General features: G+C 31.9%; 1 protein-coding gene across 4 annotated transcripts in view; it reads right to left on the bottom strand.

Moving 5' to 3' along the window:
• Nucleotides 1–2,847: 2,847 nt before the first annotated feature.
• Nucleotides 2,848–21,165, bottom strand: part of LOC126885828 (zinc finger protein 664-like) — a 59,572-nt gene continuing 41,254 nt past the window's right edge. For 2 of the 4 annotated variants that reach the window (XM_050652576.1, XM_050652577.1), the window contains one exon: nt 2,848–4,785. In XM_050652576.1, the coding sequence (XP_050508533.1) occupies nt 3,602–4,785 (1,184 nt within the window). In that variant the 3' untranslated portion in view covers nt 2,848–3,601. Of the gene's footprint in view, nt 4,786–14,029; nt 16,131–21,165 lie in introns of those variants that run through there. The other 2 variants (XR_007698459.1, XM_050652579.1) reach the window with 2 other exon arrangements.

The following is a 21,165-nucleotide window of genomic DNA, read 5'->3' as shown; positions in this document are numbered from 1 at the left end:
ATTTTAGAACCAATTTTATTATATTGTAAATGTATTGCATATATGCAAATAGAAACAAACAAGTAAGCAAATTACGGTTATATTATAAGATTGTTTTTTTATGTTAAATAAACTAAGGGTTAAATTTTATTTTTTTGGTTTTTTATTTATTTTATAAACAGCGTACTTAAAAGTAAATGAATTATTATGAAAGAAATCATAATTTCTAATTTTTTTATTAATTTATTTATTTAATTGACATTGGCAAATGACTTTCAGCCAGTCAGAGCATATATAACATATTCTAAACATCTATTGTATCTCTTATACTAATAGTAAGTACACGTAACTAGAACAAACTGTTCTAACAAACTACCTAAAACTGCAAAACCACGCTAGAGGCATATTTTTGCCTGCCTCTGAAAGGATACTTAATCCCGCTTCCAAAAATTATTCTGTCATGCTGCCGGCCGATCTCCGTCGGCTTCGTATGCTAGACGAGGTACTACCATCAGAGGCAGTGCCTCTAATGGTACCTTGTAGAGTAGGTATATCGGTGTGTTATGAAGAACGGGTCAGGGCCGTACTAATTTTTTTTTATCATAAAAATAAAGTTAATAAAAAAGTTTTATAATTAAAATTAAATTATTTAGCAATTTTCAAAAAGTTAAATTGTATTTAAAGAATTATTGATGATGATATAACGAAAATAAAGTTATTTAGCAAATTTCAAACAGTTAAATTGTATTTAAAGAATTGATGATGAAATAACGAAATAACGTAAATAATCGATTGGTATACTGGTGAGGCACTGCCTCACCTGCCTCATAGGACCAGCCGCCACTGCTGCTTTCTACCAATTCCTCTGCGTCCTTCGATTTTACCCATCATAATAAGTTGAAGAATATTTACCGGTCTCCCCTTACTACGTGTCCAAAATAGGCCATCTTTCTATATTTGATGTTATCAAGCAGCTCGCGGGTAGCATTTGCTCTCTTAAGGACTGCCACATTTGTCAGCATAGCCGTCCATGGTATTTTCAGAATACGTCTGTGCAGCCACATTTCAAAGGCCTCCAAACGGTTAATGGTGGATATTTTTAATGTCCATGCTTCGACACGATACAAGAGGACTGACCAAATGTAGCATTTAATCATGTGCTTTCGAAGTTTAAGTTGCAAGGTATCATTACAGAAGAATGACCTCATTTTTAAAAATGTGCTGGCTATCTCGATTCTACATTTTATCTCTTTATCTGGATCTAGTTGTTCAGTAATATGGCAACCAAGATATTTAAAACTGGGTACTCTTTGAATTATATGACCATCAACATATATACAACCTTGAATCTTGATGGGCCAAACGGCTAAATACCATGTATTTTGTTTTTGAACAGTTTATATTTAGGCCAAACTCTCTTCCCACTGTGTCAATGGCATTTAAAAGGTGTTGTAATCCATTCATATCATCACTTAAAATAAATGACCATTTATATATAAATCTTTAACGATTGTCACTTTTCTAACAGTTAGTTAATTTTCTCTTGTTTTATTAAGGACATACCTAGAATTCCCAAATTACCTATTGTATTTTTATTTCCTTTTTCGTTTAACACATGTTTTGTTAAGTTTTGTTTGTCTTAATTTTTAGTGTAAATATAGTAAATATCAAATCAGGTGTAAAAGTAAGTATTATAGACCAAATGAACTATTTTGTAAGTTATCAATTGTATTGGTGCAAACACCGGCACAACAACTGTGCTCCTTAGTTTCAAGGTTACCAATTTTTGTACTGGCATCATAGCATAGCTTTCGCATCTGTGTTGGGTTAATCTGTGCCTATAGCGCTTTTCATTTTTATGCACGCGTAATTTGTTTGATCACATGGCAGTTGGAAAATTTCCCCAAAAAAAACCTGTCTTTTTTAGAATATGTATTTTTAATATTAAATAGTACCCTGTCAAAATAACAATTGCACCTCCCTGTCCGGAAGGAATGTACATAGCTATGGATGTATAGTTGTATATTTTATACTCGTTAATAGTATGTACAGATTCAGATGAAATCTTCTGAAGTTCAGATGCACCCCCTGAAAATAATCCTGGGGCGCACATGCAAGTATCTTGCAGAGTTAAAATCGCCTGGCCAGTTTATTTTCTTTATATCTGAGTATTTAAATTTACTTTAAAGTCACGTCAATGATATTTTTTAAAATAAAATAAAATGTTTATTCTTTTTTTAACTTTGTGGGGGGGGGGGGGGGATTTTTGGGAAAAATAACCGCTACTCTCCAGCCAAAACGGCATTTTTGTATTAGGCTATAAGAGTCACCTGAAAAATTTTCAGGTTGCCTAAAATACCTACTGAAAAATATCTCACAGCTCTTATGCTAATAAATAGATACATTTTTGTCGTAAGAGTAATAATAAATTAAATAATTCAATAATTATGCTCTAACTTTCATTATTTTCCCCCATAAGTCGGAAAATATCAAAAGCACGCAAAAAATTATAATAAAAGAAATTGTAGAAAAACACATTTACAACAATTGTAGTTCTCATACTTTTGTTTTAAATGGGGTATGTAGATGTTGAGCAAAAACAGTTCTCGTTTAAAATCAAAATTACGGCTAACGCAACGGCGGAATTCAGTCGTGATTTTAAATTTACACTACTATTGACCTCCACTAAAGATTAGAAAAATAAAATTTGGGCCAGCTCGGCATGCAAGGTTAGGCCTGTTATTCGTCTAACCCGACTGGGCTATCATCTAACTAGCTTTGTATGACAACAGTAAACAGAGTTCAAGTAATCATGCTGATCGCCAACCTTCGACAAAAGACGGCACCTTAAGAATAAGAACACAATAATTGTACATAATTAAATCCATATTTATTACATTATATCTCATACAATTTAAATCTTCTCTCCAGTGTGCGCTCTCAAGTGAATTTTCAAAGAATAATCTTGAGTAACCTACTTAAAACAAACTTCATACATGCAATGTCATGCTTTTTCAATACATCAGTTCGAGGAAAGTGCTAAAACAAATTTCACATTTACGGCTTTTCTCCAGCGTGCATTATTAAATGTTTTTTAAAATCGCCTATATTAAAATACTAAACCGCTTAACAAGTAAGCTTCAAAGTTGATTTATTGTATTGGTTGACGATTTCAGCACGGTGAGAACGCGCGTTGTCGTCCATAAAAATAAAATTAGGTCCAGTGAAAGGAGCAACAGGTACCACATGCTGATCTAAAATACTACTTGTTATGTATCTTGCAGCCGTCATAGAACCTCTATCCACAATAACTAAATCAGTATGGGCTTCTGAACTTATACCAGCCCAAACAAGATCAATACATTGCTTCAATCTGCGTCATTCCAGTTTTTATGTTCTCTTATAAAGTCAAGGCGAGCTCCGCGATTTCTGTGGAAAGTAGTGGAGATAGGCCTTCTGGATAATAAATTACCCTTTAAAAGTCGTCGAAGATATCTGCTTACATCCATATTTCTTACTTCGCTCAGACGATTTGCCAGTTCAACTCAAGTTAGATGCTGATTTCTCAAACATGAGACCAGAAATTTCGAAAAAAGTACCTATACCAAATCTCACATCTTTGTTAGTTGTGTGATCCCATATGGCGTTTCAAAGTACCTGCTTGAGTAAACTGCTTAAAACAAATTTCACACTTATAAGGCGTTTCTCCAGTGTGTGTTTTCAAATGTCTCTTTAAATTGCTTGATTGAGAACACTGCTTAAAACAAATTTCACACTTGTAAGCTTTTTCTCCAGTGTGTATTCTCAAATGTATTTTCAATTGACTTCTTGTAGTAAATTTCTTAAAACAAATTTCACACTTGTAAGCTTTTTCTCCAGTGTGTATTCTCAAATGTATTTTCAATTGACTTCTTGTAGTAAATTTCTTAAAACAAATTTCACACTTGTACATCTTTTCTCCAGTGTGCACTCTTAAATGTATTTTCAAATCATCTGTTCGAGTAAACCGCTTAAAACAAATTTCACACTTATAAGGCTTTTCTCCAGTGTGCACTCTCAAATGTGTTTTCAAATGACCTGATTCACTAAACGGCTTAAAACAAATTTCACACTTATAAGGCTTTTCTCCAGTGTGCACTCTCAAATGTGTTTTCAAATGGCCTGATTCACTAAACTGTTTAAAACAAATTTCACACTTATAAGGCGTTTCTTTAGTGTGGGTTTTCAAATGTCTCTTTAAATCGCTTGATTGAGAACACTGCTTAAAACAAATTTCACACTTGTAAGGTTTTTCTCCAGTGTGTATTCTCAAATGTGTTTTCAATTGACTGCTTGCAGTAAACTTCTTAAAACAAATTTCACACTTGTGCGGCTTTTCTCCAGCATGCACTCTCAAATGCATTTTTAAACCATCTGCAAATCTAAACTGCTTGAAGCAAATTTCACACCGACAAGGCTTTTCTCCAGTATGCACTCTCAAATGTGTTTTCAAATTACTTGTTCGATTAAACCGCTTAAAACAAATTTCACACTTATAAGGCTTTTCTCCAGTGTGCACTCTTAAATGTCTTTTCAAACCAGTTGCTGTAGTAACTTGCTTAAAACAAATTTCACATTTGTGAAGCTTTCTTTCAGTCTGATCATTCGTATGTTCCTTGAAATTATTTTTGTAAGGGAAACCATCAGAAGAAATATAATTTGTAAGTGCTATGTCATCATGATTAAGACTTATTTCTTGTTTTTTCTTGCATTCATGTTCAGCTGTGTTGTTAACTTCGATTTCTGATAATTTCTTCTGGGAAACATCTAAAATAAGAACCAAAACATAAACATTTATTTATATAGAATCAATATATAGCATCAAAAGAAAATTTAGTAGGAATTGATGTAGTAATAAACAAAACTAAAATATAATGAAATGCCAGATACTAATATATTCATAAACGCTAATACAGACAGAAAAACTTCACTGACAAGAATCAGCAAAATGCAGAGTGTAACAAAAAGGCAGGATATAAATTAAATCACATATTCTGGGACCAAAAACAGTTGGATTGAATCTAACTTACTTTGGTACAAATAAACATCACATATTCTAGGACTTACCTTAGTACAAAAAATTTGCACATAAAAAAAGTGACAGCCGTTTGAAGTCACAAAATGAAAATCGATTTTTTTCAATATGTATATCGAAAACTATTAAGGTACGTATCCCTACAAGGGTGATCCGCGCTCAGTGTAGCTGATCAAATGGATACGGCATGCGCTCCCCTCCATATAAACCGCAAACCGGTTCAATAGGAGAAGGTGAGCGCAGAGCGACGATCACCAGTATCCACTATGTGGAGCTGTTACACCGAGCGCGGATCACCCTTGTATCTTATGGATACGTACCTTTTTTAGAGATTTCTTATTGAAAATGTAATATCTTAGAAAAAGTACAGAGTAATTGTGCACCCCATAAAAACTTTATAGGGGTTTTTTTGTACATTCCAATTAAATTATTACCTACTGTGGCATCATTAGCTAAACAAAATCTTTTTAAAACTTTTTTTGTTTCTTATGGCTTTTTCGATAAGCCAGTTTTTATTGCGATATTTTGAACATTAATTTGAAAAATCCACCACTGATTTCTTAATAGTTGGGTAAGATTATAGAGACCTGGTAATATGAAATTTTAATTATAATATACATTTGTCCGGCATATTTTGAAACATATTAAAAAATAAACCACATCTCGATAAAAACTGGTTTATCGAAAAAAATATTAAGAGGCAAAAAGGTTTAAAAACATTGTGTTTTAACTAATGGTACCACAATAATAATTTAATTGCAACCTACACAAAAGTTTGGGGGGAGGTTTCAGGGAACAAAACCACCATAAAATTTTTATGGGGTACAGAAATTTCACTGTTAAGTGTTAAATATGTAACAATAAAACACTGAAAACGTTTGTTTTCTATACTTCCACAAAATTTATTATATCTAAGTGACTACAGCTGTTTCGGCGGAGTGCCTTTCTCAAGTAATATAGTTTACAATGTGTTTGCCTTTTTAATCTTCAACTGAAGAGGTTGAGGAGTGGGGAGCTGTTTGTCTCGAGTTGGTCATTCAGAATTATATCTGTATTTTTCAGTTTATTAATTTCCATAGATTCTAAAAAAGATAGCTTAAGGCCTTTATTTTGAATATGTAGAATTTGAAACTCTTCATTGAAAGAATGATTATGATCTAGAAGGTGAAGTGCGTATGTAGAAGTGTCTGTTTTTCTATTGTTGAATGCCCTTTTGTGTTCTGCTATCCGTTTGTCAAAAGTTCTGCCAGTTTGACCGATGTACGTTTTCGGACAGTCACCACAAGTTAGTTTGTACACACCACTCTGTAGTTGCTTTCTCTTTCGGCTTTTATTGTTCTTAATATATTTGCTTAAGTTGTTGTTAGTTCTGAAAGCTGGTGTTATTCCTTTCTTTTTTATGTATCTGGCTATTGTTGTTGTTATCTTGCCAGTATATGTGAGAGAGCAGAAGGTACTGGGTTCTTTCTGTGGTGGTGGATACACTAATTTCAGGGCTTTCTTATGGAGTTTTTGGTTTAAAATTTTGTTAACTGTTTGTTCGTTATAGCCGTTGTTTACTGCTATTTGTTTAATGATGTTTAGTTCTATTTCGAAGTTATTTTTTGTCATGGGAATTTCTGTCAGTCTATGTATCATGCTATGGTAGGCTGCTAATTTGTGTTGTGTAGGATGGGATGATGAATTGTGTATAGTTGTGTCAGTATGGGTAGGTTTATGATATATGGAGAACTCATGTTTGTTGTGTAGTCTGGAAATCGTTACATCTAGAAAGTTTATAGAGTTATTCTGTTCTGTTTCTACTGTAAACTCAATATTATTATGAAGTGAATTAATATATGATAGAAATTGGTCAAGTTGTCTGTTAGTTCCTGTAAAGCATACTAGTATATCATCCACGTATCTCCACCAATATAAGAACTGTTTAAATACGGGATGTTTAGAAATTGTTGTTTCAAGTTGGTTCATAAATATATCTGATAGTAATGGGCTTAGAGGATTACCCATAATAAGTCCTGCACTGTTGTTTGTGTATATTTGATTATTGAATTCAAAATAGTCTTGATTTATGCAAATTTCAAGAAGGTGTAAAATTTCAGATGCAATGATCGGATTTGTACTATTATGGTCTAAAAGATTCTTAACTAAAACAAAAGTTTCTGTAGGAGGAACACTAGGAAAAAGATTTTTTACGTCAAATGAAATTAGTCTGGAGTTTTTGGGCAATTGAAAATGTTGTATTTTATTAACTAGTTCTAGTGTATTTTTTACGGTGAATTTAGGTGAAAATTTTTCCTAGTGTTCCTCCTACAGAAACTTTTGTTTTAGTTAAGAATCTTTTAGACCATAATAGTACAAATCCGATCATTGCATCTGAAATTTTACACCTTCTTGAAATTTGCATAAATCAAGACTATTTTGAATTCAATAATCAAATATACATAAACAACAGTGCAGGACTTATTATGGGTAATCCTCTAAGCCCATTGCTATCAGATATATTTATGAACCAACTTGAAACAACAATTTCTAAACATCCCGTATTTAAACAGTTCTTATATTGGTGGAGATACGTGGATGATATACTAGTATGCTTTACAGGAACTAACAGACAACTTGACCAATTTCTATCATATATTAATTCACTTCATAATAATATTGAGTTTACAGTAGAAACAGAACAGAATAACTCTATAAACTTTCTAGATGTAACGATTTCCAGACTACACAACAAACATGAGTTCTCCATATATCATAAACCTACCCATACTGACACAACTATACACAATTCATCATCCCATCCTACACAACACAAATTAGCAGCCTACCATAGCATGATACATAGACTGACAGAAATTCCCATGACAAAAAATAACTTCGAAATAGAACTAAACATCATTAAACAAATAGCAGTAAACAACGGCTATAACGAACAAACAGTTAACAAAATTTTAAACCAAAAACTCCATAAGAAAGCCCTGAAATTAGTGTATCCACCACCACAGAAAGAACCCAGTACCTTCTGCTCTCTCACATATACTGGCAAGATAACAACAACAATAGCCAGATACATAAAAAAGAAAGGAATAACACCAGCTTTCAGAACTAACAACAACTTAAGCAAATATATTAAGAACAATAAAAGCCGAAAGAGAAAGCAACTACAGAGTGGTGTGTACAAACTAACTTGTGGTGACTGTCCGAAAACGTACATCGGTCAAACTGGCAGAACTTTTGACAAACGGATAGCAGAACACAAAAGGGCATTCAACAATAGAAAAACAGACACTTCTACATACGCACTTCACCTTCTAGATCATAATCATTCTTTCAATGAAGAGTTTCAAATTCTACATATTCAAAATAAAGGCCTTAAGCTATCTTTTTTAGAATCTATGGAAATTAATAAACTGAAAAATACAGATGTAATTCTGAATGACCAACTCGAGACAAACAGCTCCCCACTCCTCAACCTCTTCAGTTGAAGATTAAAAAGGCAAACACATTGTAAACTATATTACTTGAGAAAGGCACTCCGCCGAAACAGCTGTAGTCACTTAGATATAATAAATTTTGTGGAAGTATAGAAAACAAACGTTTTCAGTGTTTTATTGTTAGATAAAATGAACTTCCATCAAGTAACGGTCGAATCCATCAATTATTGTTAAATATGTGTTTTTTAAGATGTTTCTGCCATAATAATGTCATATGTCTATTTTCAATAAAAAATATTTAATAGTTTTCGATATATTGGAAAACATCGATTTTCATTTTGAAACTTCAAAGGGCTGTAACTTTTTTATGTGCTCATTTGTGCAAAGGTAAGTTAGGTTAAGTCAAACTATTTTTGGTTCTAGAATATGTGATTTAACTTATGACCTGCCTTTTTAATTATTAATTAATTTAATTTTTAATTAATCTATTATACAGGGTGTCCAGAAACTCTCCTGACAAACAAAGACCGGAGATTCCTCAGATAATTTTAAGACAATTTAACTCAATTCATCTAGTCCGACAATGATTCCTAAGGGAGTTAGAGCTCTTTGAAGATGGCATCTTGTAATTAGTTTATTTTTAATATCTCCAGATCGGTTTTATTTAGAAAAACGAAAACTGGTACGACTATTTATCTTCCAGAGGTCAAATACTGACCATAGGCGTCCGTTTTGAGTATCTGTGATATAGTGTAAGTACCTACATATACAGTGAGCACGTAAAGGTTGTAATAAATTCATTTTCTCGAGAATGGACGATTTTGGAAAAAAATCCCGAAACAGGTCAATTTTTATTTTTAAATTGCGATTTTTTGGCATATATATCATACTAGTGACGTCACCCATCTGGGCGTGATGACGTCATCTACGATTTTTTTAAATGAGAATAGGGGTCGTGTGATACCTCATTTGAAAGGTAATTCAATTATCTATTCAGTAATATAAACATTAACATAAATATTTATACAGGGTGTCCAAAAAAATTTTTTGAATTAAATTTATTGACATAAAAAGAAGAATGTGTGTAATTTATTTAACTCAAAATACATTTTACTCCTATCAGAAAACAGGAAATAATGTTTATTTGACAAATAAAAATATTGTTTTTTGCTTAAATTCAGTATTAAAGCAGCCACCCACCGACCCACCTTCCTCTTGACAGTTTGAACATTTAATTTAAGCGAAAATCAATGATTATTTTTCAATTAAACATTTTTTTCTGTTTTCTGAGAGCAGTAAAATGTATTTTGAATTAAATAAGTTACTTGAATTTTTCTTTTTGTCAGTAAATTTAATCCAAAAAATATTTTTTTCGCCACCCTGTATAAAAAATTATATTAATGGTTATATTACTGAATAGAGAATTGAATTATCTTTCAAATGAGCTATCACACGACCCCTATTCCTATTTAAAAATATCATCGATGACGTCATCACGCCCAGATGGGTGACGTCACTAGTATGGTATATATGCCAAAAAGTCCCAATCTAAAAATAAAAATTGACCCATTTCGGGATTTCTTTCCAAAATCGTACATTCTCGAAAAAATGAATTTATTCCAACCTTTACGTGCTCACTGTATATGTAAGTTATTCCACTTTATATTTATATCCTTCGTTGAAACGAAATAAAAAGGAGCCAGCTCTAATCTATAATTGGGATGATACACCCATTGAATACAAATATGTAACGTATTTTTATAATATAGAGTCAGGAATGAAGAAATCCTGCAGACTTTCAAAAGATACCGAACTTACTAATGAAATAAAGATACGAAAACTACTGTACTTTTAACGTGATGAGAGGAGCAAAATACCAGTTTCTGCAGATTATCATGCAGGGAAAGATTTTAGGAAAAAGTAACGTTGGAAGAACACGAATGTGATAGGTGTGTAATCTCAGAGAATGGCTTAATTGCTCATCTAACTAGCTTTGTAGGGCAACAGTGAACAGAGTTCAAATAATCATGCTAATCGCCAAACTTCGACAGAAGACGGCACGTTAAGAATAAGAACACAATTGTATATAATTACATCCATATTTATTACAATATATCTTATACAATTTAAGTCTTCTTTCTAGTGTGCGCTGTCAAATGAATTTTCAAAGAATATTCTTGAGTAAATTGCTTAAAACAAACTTCACACATGTAATCTCTTTCTCCAGTATGTAATGTCATATCTTTTCAAACCAACTGTCTGAGAAAACAGCTTTAAGGGGATGGGTACGTATTTTTGGCTGCAATGGTATTTAAATGGGGATTCATTTTTTTCGAATCCTGAGAAAACTACCAAGTATTTTTGAAAAATTTAAACGCAGAATGAAAGATTACGTTCTTACCGATGGCCGAAAGTCACTGAAAACTTCTATAATGTTTATTTTAATAAGTTACAGGGGTGAAAAACTAAGAGAAAATGTAGTGTGATTTTTAATTTCAAATATCTCATTCAAAAGAAACTTTTTATATATTCTATAGCCCAGTAAATGTACGGGAAATACGGCTATGGGCCGGTTTTTCAGTGCTGGGTTAACCTATTTATTTTTTGGTCACCGAAATATTCATGTTTAATCAGTTTTTCAGTACTAGGTTAGAGCTTAAACTCGTTTAAGTTAACCACGATTTTAAACGATCCTCGTTAGATGGTTTAACTCCGAATTTTGCGGTTACGCTTGCGCATTGGTGCAGTGAATGCATCATGTTTATTTTTTTGAGTACCTGCCTGACAGAAGGGATTAGTTGGGTTATGTTATTTTGTTTCATCGCGGGAAGTATTCTAATACCTCCTTATTATTATAAGGAAATTATTATTATTGAAATTATAAATTATTATCGTTATTATAATATAGGAAGGAATTATAAGGAAATATATTTAAATATAACTTTAACAGGTACCTATGTTTACACTTACTGTAACAGGATTTAATGCATGATTCCTAGTAATATTTAAAAAATATTATTTTATATTTGTCTACACAGCAAAATACTTAATTATTTACCAAAGATTCTGACTTATTTCCTGGTCAATCTGTTCAAATAGTGATAAGACCGTGGTCTTTGACAAACAAAATCGGAAGAAAAGTTTGAATCGTCCCAGTAATTCTAATTCTCTTCTGTTATGAAACCGAGGTAGACGTTATGAACTAAACAAAGATTCCGAACTTGATATTGCATTGCATTAATCATTTTTTTAATTTGGTTATGAAATTGTCTTTTATTTATTTTTCTGTCAAATTGATCATTATTTCTCGAATTGCACTTGCGCACGTACAGTTACTGCTACCAACAGAAGAAAAAAGTGGTTAGCCAACCGAGATTTTCTTAACTTGATTTAAATCACTGAAAAACGCTATAAGGGTTAAAATACTGGCCCACTGAAAAACCGGACCTATACCGTGTAATTTTCAGGGGCAACTACGAATTGCATGAAAATTTGGATTTAGGTTCTACTTACCCTCCATTTCGAAGTTGAAATTGTGCCGTTGGTTGCTTTTACTTGGGGGGTGACAGTCGCCCCTTCTCAGGGGTGAAAAAACATAAGTTCAAGATAAGACCGGAAATGGATAAATTGACTGATTTTAAGCAACTTTTGTTCTGTATAGTTTTTTATGTAAGTCAATAATTTTCGAGTTATTTGCGATTGAAAATGTTTATTTGTCGACAAAAAAAACTACGTTTTCAGACGGTTTTTCGCAAATAACTCAAAAAGTAAATATTTGATCAAAAAAAATATTCCTAGTAAAAGTGTAGCTTATAAAAAACCGAAAAAAAAATGGTGTATCAGTAAAGTCTATCGATTGAGTAAAAACAAAGTTGTAGCTCATGGAAAACACGTTCTTATTCGTCTAATTCCAAATCGAATATTTCAAGGTGAAATCACCGAAAAATAAGCACTTTTCGGGAAAAACCCATTCAAACTTTTTTAAAGTTTTTATAAAAAGCTTTATTTTAATTGTTTATACAAGTTTCTAGCATTCCAAATAAGCAAGTTACGCTCAAAACAAAGTTGGTCCTCTTTTTTTTTGGTAAAAAAATTATGAAAATCTCCCCGTGTTTAGCTCCCCAAATGAAATTAATCGCTATCGCTTTACAAACAATTTACTTACTTATCTATTTTTTATATGATCTGTCGGTCTCACCGGTTTAAAATGTTTATTTTTGAAAGGGTTATAGTTAAAAAAGCTTGAACGGGTCACTAATCACGAGTGTATGCAAATTTTGAACAGCCAAATCTAAACCAATTTTTGTCTTACGGAAAAACAAAATGAAACAAGCATATTTATAATAGCAAAACGTACATTTTTTACTGGTTAAGATTTTTCTTATCACTAATAATTTTTGTTATTTTGAAAAAAGGAAAATTTTCAAAAATTTTTAGAAAAATTTTTTTTACTATAAAACCAAATTTTTAAAAAAATAAGCACTTTAAACCAATAAAGCTTACAGGTCATATAAACAATCCACATAGAGTTAAAATAAATGGTAAAGCGGCAACGATTAATTTTATTTAGGGTACTAAATAGAGGCAGGTTTTCACGATTTTTTTTTACCAAAAAAATGGGCCGACTTTTTTTTCAGTGTAACTCGTTTATTTTTGATGCTAGAAACTTTTGTAAAAAACAAATATAAAGCTTTTTTTAGATACTTTAAAAATTTTAATAAGTTTTTCCCGAAAAGTGCTGAATTTTTCGGTGATTTCGCGTTGAATTATTCGATTTGGAATTAGACGAATAAGAACGAATTTTTCATAAGCTACAACTTTGCTTTTACTCAATTTATAGACTTTACTGATAAACCATTTTTTTCAATTTTTTATAATCTACACTTTTGCTAGGAATATTTTTTTCGATAAAATATCCACTTTTTGAGTTATTTGCGAAAACCGGTCTGAAAGCGTAATTTTTTTGTCGAAAAATCAACATATTTAATCGCGAATAACTCGAAAAGTATTGACTTCCGTAAAAAATTTTATAGAACGAAAATTGCTTATAATCTGCCAATTTATCCATTTCCGGGCTTATTTTAAACGAGCGTTTTTCACCCCTCGAGAAGGGGTGACTGTCACCCCCCAAGTAAAAGCAACCAACGGCACAATTTCAACTTTGAAGTGGAGGGTAAGTAGAAAATAAATCCAAATTTCCATGCAATTCTGAGTTGCCCCTGAAAATTACACTCCAAAACGGTCATTTATTGGGCTACTAAGGGACTTTCGGCCCTCGATAATAATTTAGTCTTTCATTCTGCGTTTAATTTTTTTTTAATATTTATTAGTTTTTTCATGATTCGAAAATTCGGACACCATGTCCGTGGTGATATTTTCCAAATCGAACATTCGCTATCTGTCATACAACGCACTGAGTCAAATAGAATATGATGACAAGACAGTGACAGTTTTAAATATTTGACATGGCATCGGGAATATTTTGAGTTGTTTATTAAATAATATTGATAGTGTATTTGATAAATAATTGATTTAAGACGTGAACGTAATAAAAAATTATTTATTGTTTATTAGTTATGGAAGATCCAAGCAGAGAATACATCAGGATATATTATGCGATTTAAGTATTTTGATGTTAAAGATGTTTAAAATTGTAAGCGTTCCATAGTAACAACAGATTATTAAAAAATCACTTTAACACTTTTCCTCTTTTCTCGATTGAGTATTAGTTTTTGTTGTACATATAAATTATTACAATCACTGAATACATAGTTAGTGAAAAAATTATCACATTTATTAACTGAATTAATAATTTTCAATTATACAAATAACAGTTATTCAATAACATTCAAAAGCCATCTCTTTAAAGCTAATGATGACATTGTCAAGTAGAATGACATTCTAGTAATGTTTACATATCCATACCAGTGTGAATTTTACTACAAGTAATTTGCCGTGTAAAGACAGAAAAAGTAGGGAAAGCCGTAAAATATTTGCGAATTATGTACCGATGGCCTTAAAACAAATTTCACACTTTTATGGCTTTTCTCCAGTGTGCACTCTTATTTCACTAAACTGCTTAAAACAAATTTCACATTTGTACGGCTTTTCTCAAGTGTACAATCTTAAATGTTTTTTAAAGTCGCCTATTATACTAAACTGCTTAAAACAAGCAAGCTTGCCAGTTCCTATGGACAATTCTCACCTTCTCTATATATTGGTTGACGATTCCAGCATGGTGAGGACGCGCGTTGTCGTCCATAAAAATGAAATAAGGTTAAATGAAAGGAGAAACAGGTACCACATACTGATCTAAAATACTACTTGTTATGTATCTTGCAGAACATAGAACATCTATCCGCAATAACTAAATCAGTATGGGCTTCTGAACTTATACCAGCAAAAATCATAAGGGAGTGCCCCCTACTTATTCTTTCGCAATATTGCATTTAAAACATCGCTCTCCTTCTCTTTTCCAAATCCTATCTCGGTCATCTGGTGACCTCAGACAAAATCTGGACTCATCTGAGATCAATACATTGCTCCAACCTGCATCACTTCAGTTCTATTGCAAAGTCAAGGCGAGCTCTGCGATTTTTGTGGAAGGTAGTGAAGATAGTCCTACCCGTCTGGATAATAAATTACCCTTTAAAAGTCGTCGACGAACTGTCCATCTGTTTACATCCATATTTCTTACTTTGCTCAGACGTTCAACTCAAGTTAGATATTAATTTCTCAAACATGAGACCAGAAATTTCGAGAAAAGTACCTATAACAAATCTCACATCCTTTTTAGTTGTGTGATCTCAGATGGCATTTCAAAGTACCTGCTTGAGTAAACTGCTTAAAACAAATTTCACACTTTTAAGACTTTTCTCCAGTGTGTACTCTTAAATGTGTTTTCAAATTGCCCATTTCACTAAACTACTTAAAACAAATTTCACACTTGTAAGTTTTTTCTCCAGTGTGTATTCTCAAATGTGTTTTCAATTGACTTCTTGTAGTAAACTTCTTTAAACAAATTTCACACTTTTACGGCTTTTCTCCAGTGCGCGCTCTTAAATGTATTTTCAAATCTTCTGTTCGACTAAACCGTTTAAAACAAATTTCACACTTATAAGGCTTTTCTCCAGTGTGCACTCTGAAATGTGTTTTCAAATGACTCGTTTGATTAAATTGCTTAAAACAAATGTCACACGTGTACGGCTTCTCTCCAGTGTGTATCCTTAAATGTGTTTTCAAATTGTCCATTTCACTAAACTGCTTAAAACAAATTTTACACTCATAAGGTTTTTCTCCAGTATGTAATCTGAAATGTGTTTTCAAATTATTTGCTTGATTGAACAATTTAAAACAAATTTCACACTGATAAGGCGTTTGTCCAGTGTGCACTCTTAAATGTCTTTTCAAACCAGTTGCTGTAGTAACTTGCTTAAAACAAATTTCACATTTGTGAAGCTTTCCTTCAGTCTGATCATTCGTATGTTCCTTGAAATTATTTTTGTAAGGGAAGCCATCAGAAGAAATATAATTTGTAAGTGCTGTGTCATCAGGATTAAGACTTATTTCTTGTTTTTTATTACATGCATGTTCAGCTAATGTGTTGTTAACTTCGATTTCTGATAATTTCTTCTGGGAAACATCTAAAATAAGAACCAAAACATAAACATTTATTTATGTAAAATCAACATCATAAAAAGAAAATTTAGTAGGAATGGATGTAGTAATAAACAACACTAAAATATAATGAAATTCCAGATACTAACTTACTAACATATTCACGAACGCTAATACAGGTCTTTAACCCGGAAACAGTGGCGTTCTTTTCTGTCACGTAATCGGTCGCGCGTTAGATTAAATATAACAATACGAATTTAAATACGAATTCACAACAAATTTTTATTTTATAGTATTTTTATTTACTTATGTTAAAAATATACAGGGTGTCCCGAAAAGATTGGTCATAAATTATACCACACATTCTGGGGTCAAAAATAGTTCGATTGAACCTAATTCACCTTAGTACAAATGTGCTCATAAAAAAAGTTATAGCCCTTTGAAGTTACAAAATGAAAATCGATTTTTTTCAATATATCGAAAACTGTTAGAGATTTTTTATTGAAAATGGAAATGTATCATTCTTACGGCACTAACATTTTAAAACAAAATTATAGTGAAATTTGTCCACCCCATAAAAAATTTATGGGGATTTTGTTCCCTTAAACCCCCCCCCAAACTTTTGTGTACGTTCCAATTAATTCATTATTGTGGTACCATTAGTTAAACACAACGTTTTTCAAACTTTTTTGCCTCCTAGTATTTTTTCGATAAGCCAGTTTTTATCGAGATGCGGCTTCTTTTTCAATATATTTACGTAAAAATTGTATGGGGGTTTTGTTCCTTTAAACCCCACCAATGTTTGTGTACGTTCTAATTAAACTATTAGTCTTTTTTTCACCTTTCAAAGGTCACCTTTTATCGAGATGTACATTCTTTTTCAAAATATACCCAAAAATGTAAATTATAAATAAATTTTCAGATTATTAACAGGTCTCTACAATCGTACTTAACCATATACAAATATGTGGTGGATTCGACAAATATTCAAAATATCTCGATAAACACTGGATTATCGAAAAAGTACTAGGAGGCAAAAAAGTTTTAAAAACATTGTGTTTAACTAATGGTGCCACAATAATAATTTAATTTGAAGGTACACAAAAGTTTGGAGGGGTTTAAGGGAACAAAACCCCCATAAAATTTTTATGGGTTGCACAAATTTCACTTTAATTTTTTTACGATGTTGCTGCCATAAAAATGCCACATGTCCATTTTCAATAAAAAATCTCTGGGAGTTTTCGATATATGAAAAAAAATCGATTTTCATTTTGTAACTTCAAAGGGCTGTAACTTTTTTTGTGTGCACTATTCTATATAGGTAAGTGAAGTTCAATCAACCTATTTTTGACCCCAGAATCTCTGGTATAATTTATGACCAATCTTTTCGGGACACCCTGTATATGTCTAACAATTTGTTTAATCTCAAATATACATCATTCATATCCGATATTAAACAGTATATATTTATCACCCCGTATATCACATGAACCAATTTGTTATTATATTTACACAGGTGCGACCTGCTAATTTGTTTAATTGTTGCAAATCATAAACGATATATTTGGACAATTGCATATTTAATTTGATGATCGGATATATTTCTTAGTTCTCAATATTTTGTAAATATACTCAACGCGGGTGCCGCACAGAGGTCATTTTGGTGTTTTTGGGAATTAATAAATAAAAAAGGCAATATTTAAAATTAACTTTTTTTATGTTTTAGTATTAAAGAGAACACCCCATAGAATATTATTGTTACCAGCGTGTTTATTCCTGTCAATTCCTGTCGCTATGGCAACGGCTGAAACCTTCGGAAATATTCACTAACAGTTTGGCATTTTTTTTTTTTGGCATGGGCTGTCGCCACTCAGCCAGTCACAACAAGTATATTTCAAAATCTACATACATTTCAAAAATATAAAACAAAACAAAAATAAGAAAGATAAGGAAAAGTTACCGTAAAGGTGGTTGTTAATATTACAATTATTATATTCAGGAGTTAAGGTAGGAATAAGACAGGGTCACTTGCTTCTTCTCGTCTAGGGACCCTTCAAGACATTTCGTTTAGACATAACTAGACTAGGTCGCGGATAGGAGGTAAATACATATGGGATAAAACAAAGGTAAATAATCATTTGTGGATAATGCTTAAAGGTTGATTTTACTTTTACAAATAAATTCCATTAAACAGTCATATATTATTTTCCTATTTAGAGAAAGTAGGTAACATAAATTATAAGGTGGAAATATATTATATTTTAATAAATTTTCAATTAGTTTATTAGTTTGTTGAGTATACTTTGAGCACTCAAAAAATATATGATTTAAGTCTCCCTCTTTTTGACAGTCTAAACATAGATTTGAAGATAAAATGTTAATTTTCGCCAAATGAAAAGGATAACAGGCGTGCCCAAATTTTATTCTAATAATGGAAGTAATATATCTGCGGGGAACGGAATAATTTTTAAACCAGTACTCAGTAGGCACTTTAGGTTGAATCATCGCGTATTGAGAGGAACTATGTTTGCTAGATTCGTTCCATGTACGTCTCCATTGTTGGTTAACTTCATTTTTAACAATTGCACATATATCTGGATTAGAAGGTTTATGTCCGGTTAACGATCCATGTGTGATGGCTTTTTTTGCTAAGAAATCAACATGTTCATTACAGGTGATACCTATGTGTGCTTTAACCCATAGGAAATGCACTTCTCTTCGTTTTTTATAGATTTCATAAAGTATTTTTTTAATTTGGAAGATATAGTTGTTTAAATTATGACTTGGAAATATTATTGTCTGAATAGCTGTCAGTACGGAAAGTGAGTCAGAAACAATTACTGTAGACTTATTTTCTGTATTCATAAAATATAATAAAGCTTCATAAATTGCAATTGCTTCAGCGCTGAATATTGAGAAAGCATTATTTATTTTATACATTTTTTCTGTATTGTTTGATGGGACATAAAAGGCACATCCAGTGCCAAACGTTGACTTCGACGCATCTGTATAGATAATTATAGACTCCGAAAAAACGTCCAAGATACTTCTTAAGATGTTATGACTGATAGCTGCATTTTCATGATAACTTGGCTTAATTACTTTTACCAAATGTAATAGTGAAGGAAAATCTTCAAAGTCTAAGATTTCGTCTGGATTTGAAGTAACATCAAAGTTTGACATACTGCGAAAAGCTTCACAAAGTGGAGGTGAATTCTTGTGTTTCCAATATTTATTCGTCAGATCAGCTTCATTCAATTTGCTTATTTTTAAATGAAGGGAAGGATCTTTATGTTGTAATTTCATAATAAATTTTTTACTTAGATATTCTCTTCTATATTTCAGTGGCATCTCTAAAGCTTCGACATGTAACGCATTAATTGGAGTTGATTTCATAGCACCTAAACAAATCCTCAGAACTGTATTTTGTGTTACGTTGATTCTGCTTAGGGCCCGATCAGATGCAGAGCCATAGAGTACACAACCATAATCTATGATTGATCGTATATAAGCTTTGTAGAAAAGTAATGATGTTTCAACATCTGCTCCCCACCACGTTTTTGAAATTGCTTTTAAAAAATTTATTCCTTGATTACATTTGTTTAGCATAAACTCAATATGTGATTTCCATGTTAGTTTTCGGTCAAGTATCATCCCCAAATATTTGATAGAAGTTTGGAAACTATACTCATGATTGCTTAATTGTAATTTATCAATATTTGGTAAGTTGTGTCGTGTGAAAATGCAAACACTAGATTTGTTTGTGGAAATTTCAAATCCATTTTGTTGGAACCAATTGTTTGACAAGTTGTGCATTTTATCTAATGTTTGTATACAATTATCATATTTTTTTGAAAACGAGTATACAAGAAAATCGTCAGCATATTGTATAATCTTCAAAGTGCAGTTTTCAATTTGGCTATTATGTAGATCAGCAGTGTACAAATTAAACAACAAAGGGCTCAATACTGATCCTTGGGGCAGCCCCAAGTTATTGTATCGTGGACCTATCAGACTACTGTTATGTGCTCTGAGATATATCTTTCTACATGAGTAAAAATTATATATTGTTCCTGCTAGTTGGGCTGGTATTTGGAAATTTTTGACTAATTTTTCAACTAAAATATCTAGACAGACTCTATCATATGCACCCTCTATGTCCATACATATTGCAGGTAAATAAATGTTGTCTGTAAATGTGTTTTGTATATCTACCACTAATGTTGAAAGGGCGTCTAAAGTACTTCTTCCTTTTCTGTACCCAAATTGAAGGTTAGGAAGTAATTTCTTTTTTTCTAACCACCATTCCAATCTGTGTTTTATCATTCGTTCGACTGTTTTAAGAAGGCATGACATAAGAGATATAGGTCTATATGATTGTGCCACGTTGAGATTTTTACCTGGTTTCAGTATTGGTATTATAATGACATCTTGAAATTGAGGAACTGAACTCCCATTTTTGACCATCTCATTGAATATTTCCAACAGCAAGAGTTTAGCTATTTTTGGAAGGTGTTGTATCATGGGATATTTAATATTATCCAAACCTGGACTTGTGTTATTCCGATTTTTAAGAGCATATTCTAATTCTGTAATGTTGAACGGTTCTAGCAAAAAATGGTTTTGTTCATTTGAAGCATAGCTGTAGCTTTTTAGTAATTGGACTGATGGAGGAGCAACTTGATCAAAAATTTCGTCGACTAATGTATCATTAAGACATGTTCGATTAGTAATTGGTTTTCTATTGATCTTTCTAGCTTGATTCCATAATGCTGAGGAAGGAGTGTTTTTGTTTAAGTTTGAGACAAAGTTTTTCCAACTTTCTTTAGCTATTTCCTTTAATTTTTTTTTACTTTTAGCCATGTTCTCTTGGCATTTTAAGTAATTTTCAAAGTTACGGTTTTGCTTATAATTTGAAAGTGCTTCTTTTCTTTCCTTGATAATGTTATCACAATTTGTATTCCACCACGGCGGAGAATTTCTGATTTTGTTTTTATAAGCTTTATATTGTGGAATTGATAGTTGACCTGCATAATTTATACAATCAATTAAAAAATTATA

The sequence above is a fragment of the Diabrotica virgifera genome, chromosome 6 (genome assembly GCF_917563875.1).
Source record: "Diabrotica virgifera virgifera chromosome 6, PGI_DIABVI_V3a".
In the NCBI taxonomy this organism is placed as follows: Eukaryota; Metazoa; Arthropoda; class Insecta; order Coleoptera; family Chrysomelidae; genus Diabrotica; species Diabrotica virgifera.
Note: the sequence above shows the minus strand (reverse complement) of the source record. Positions and strands in the feature narration are given on the sequence as shown.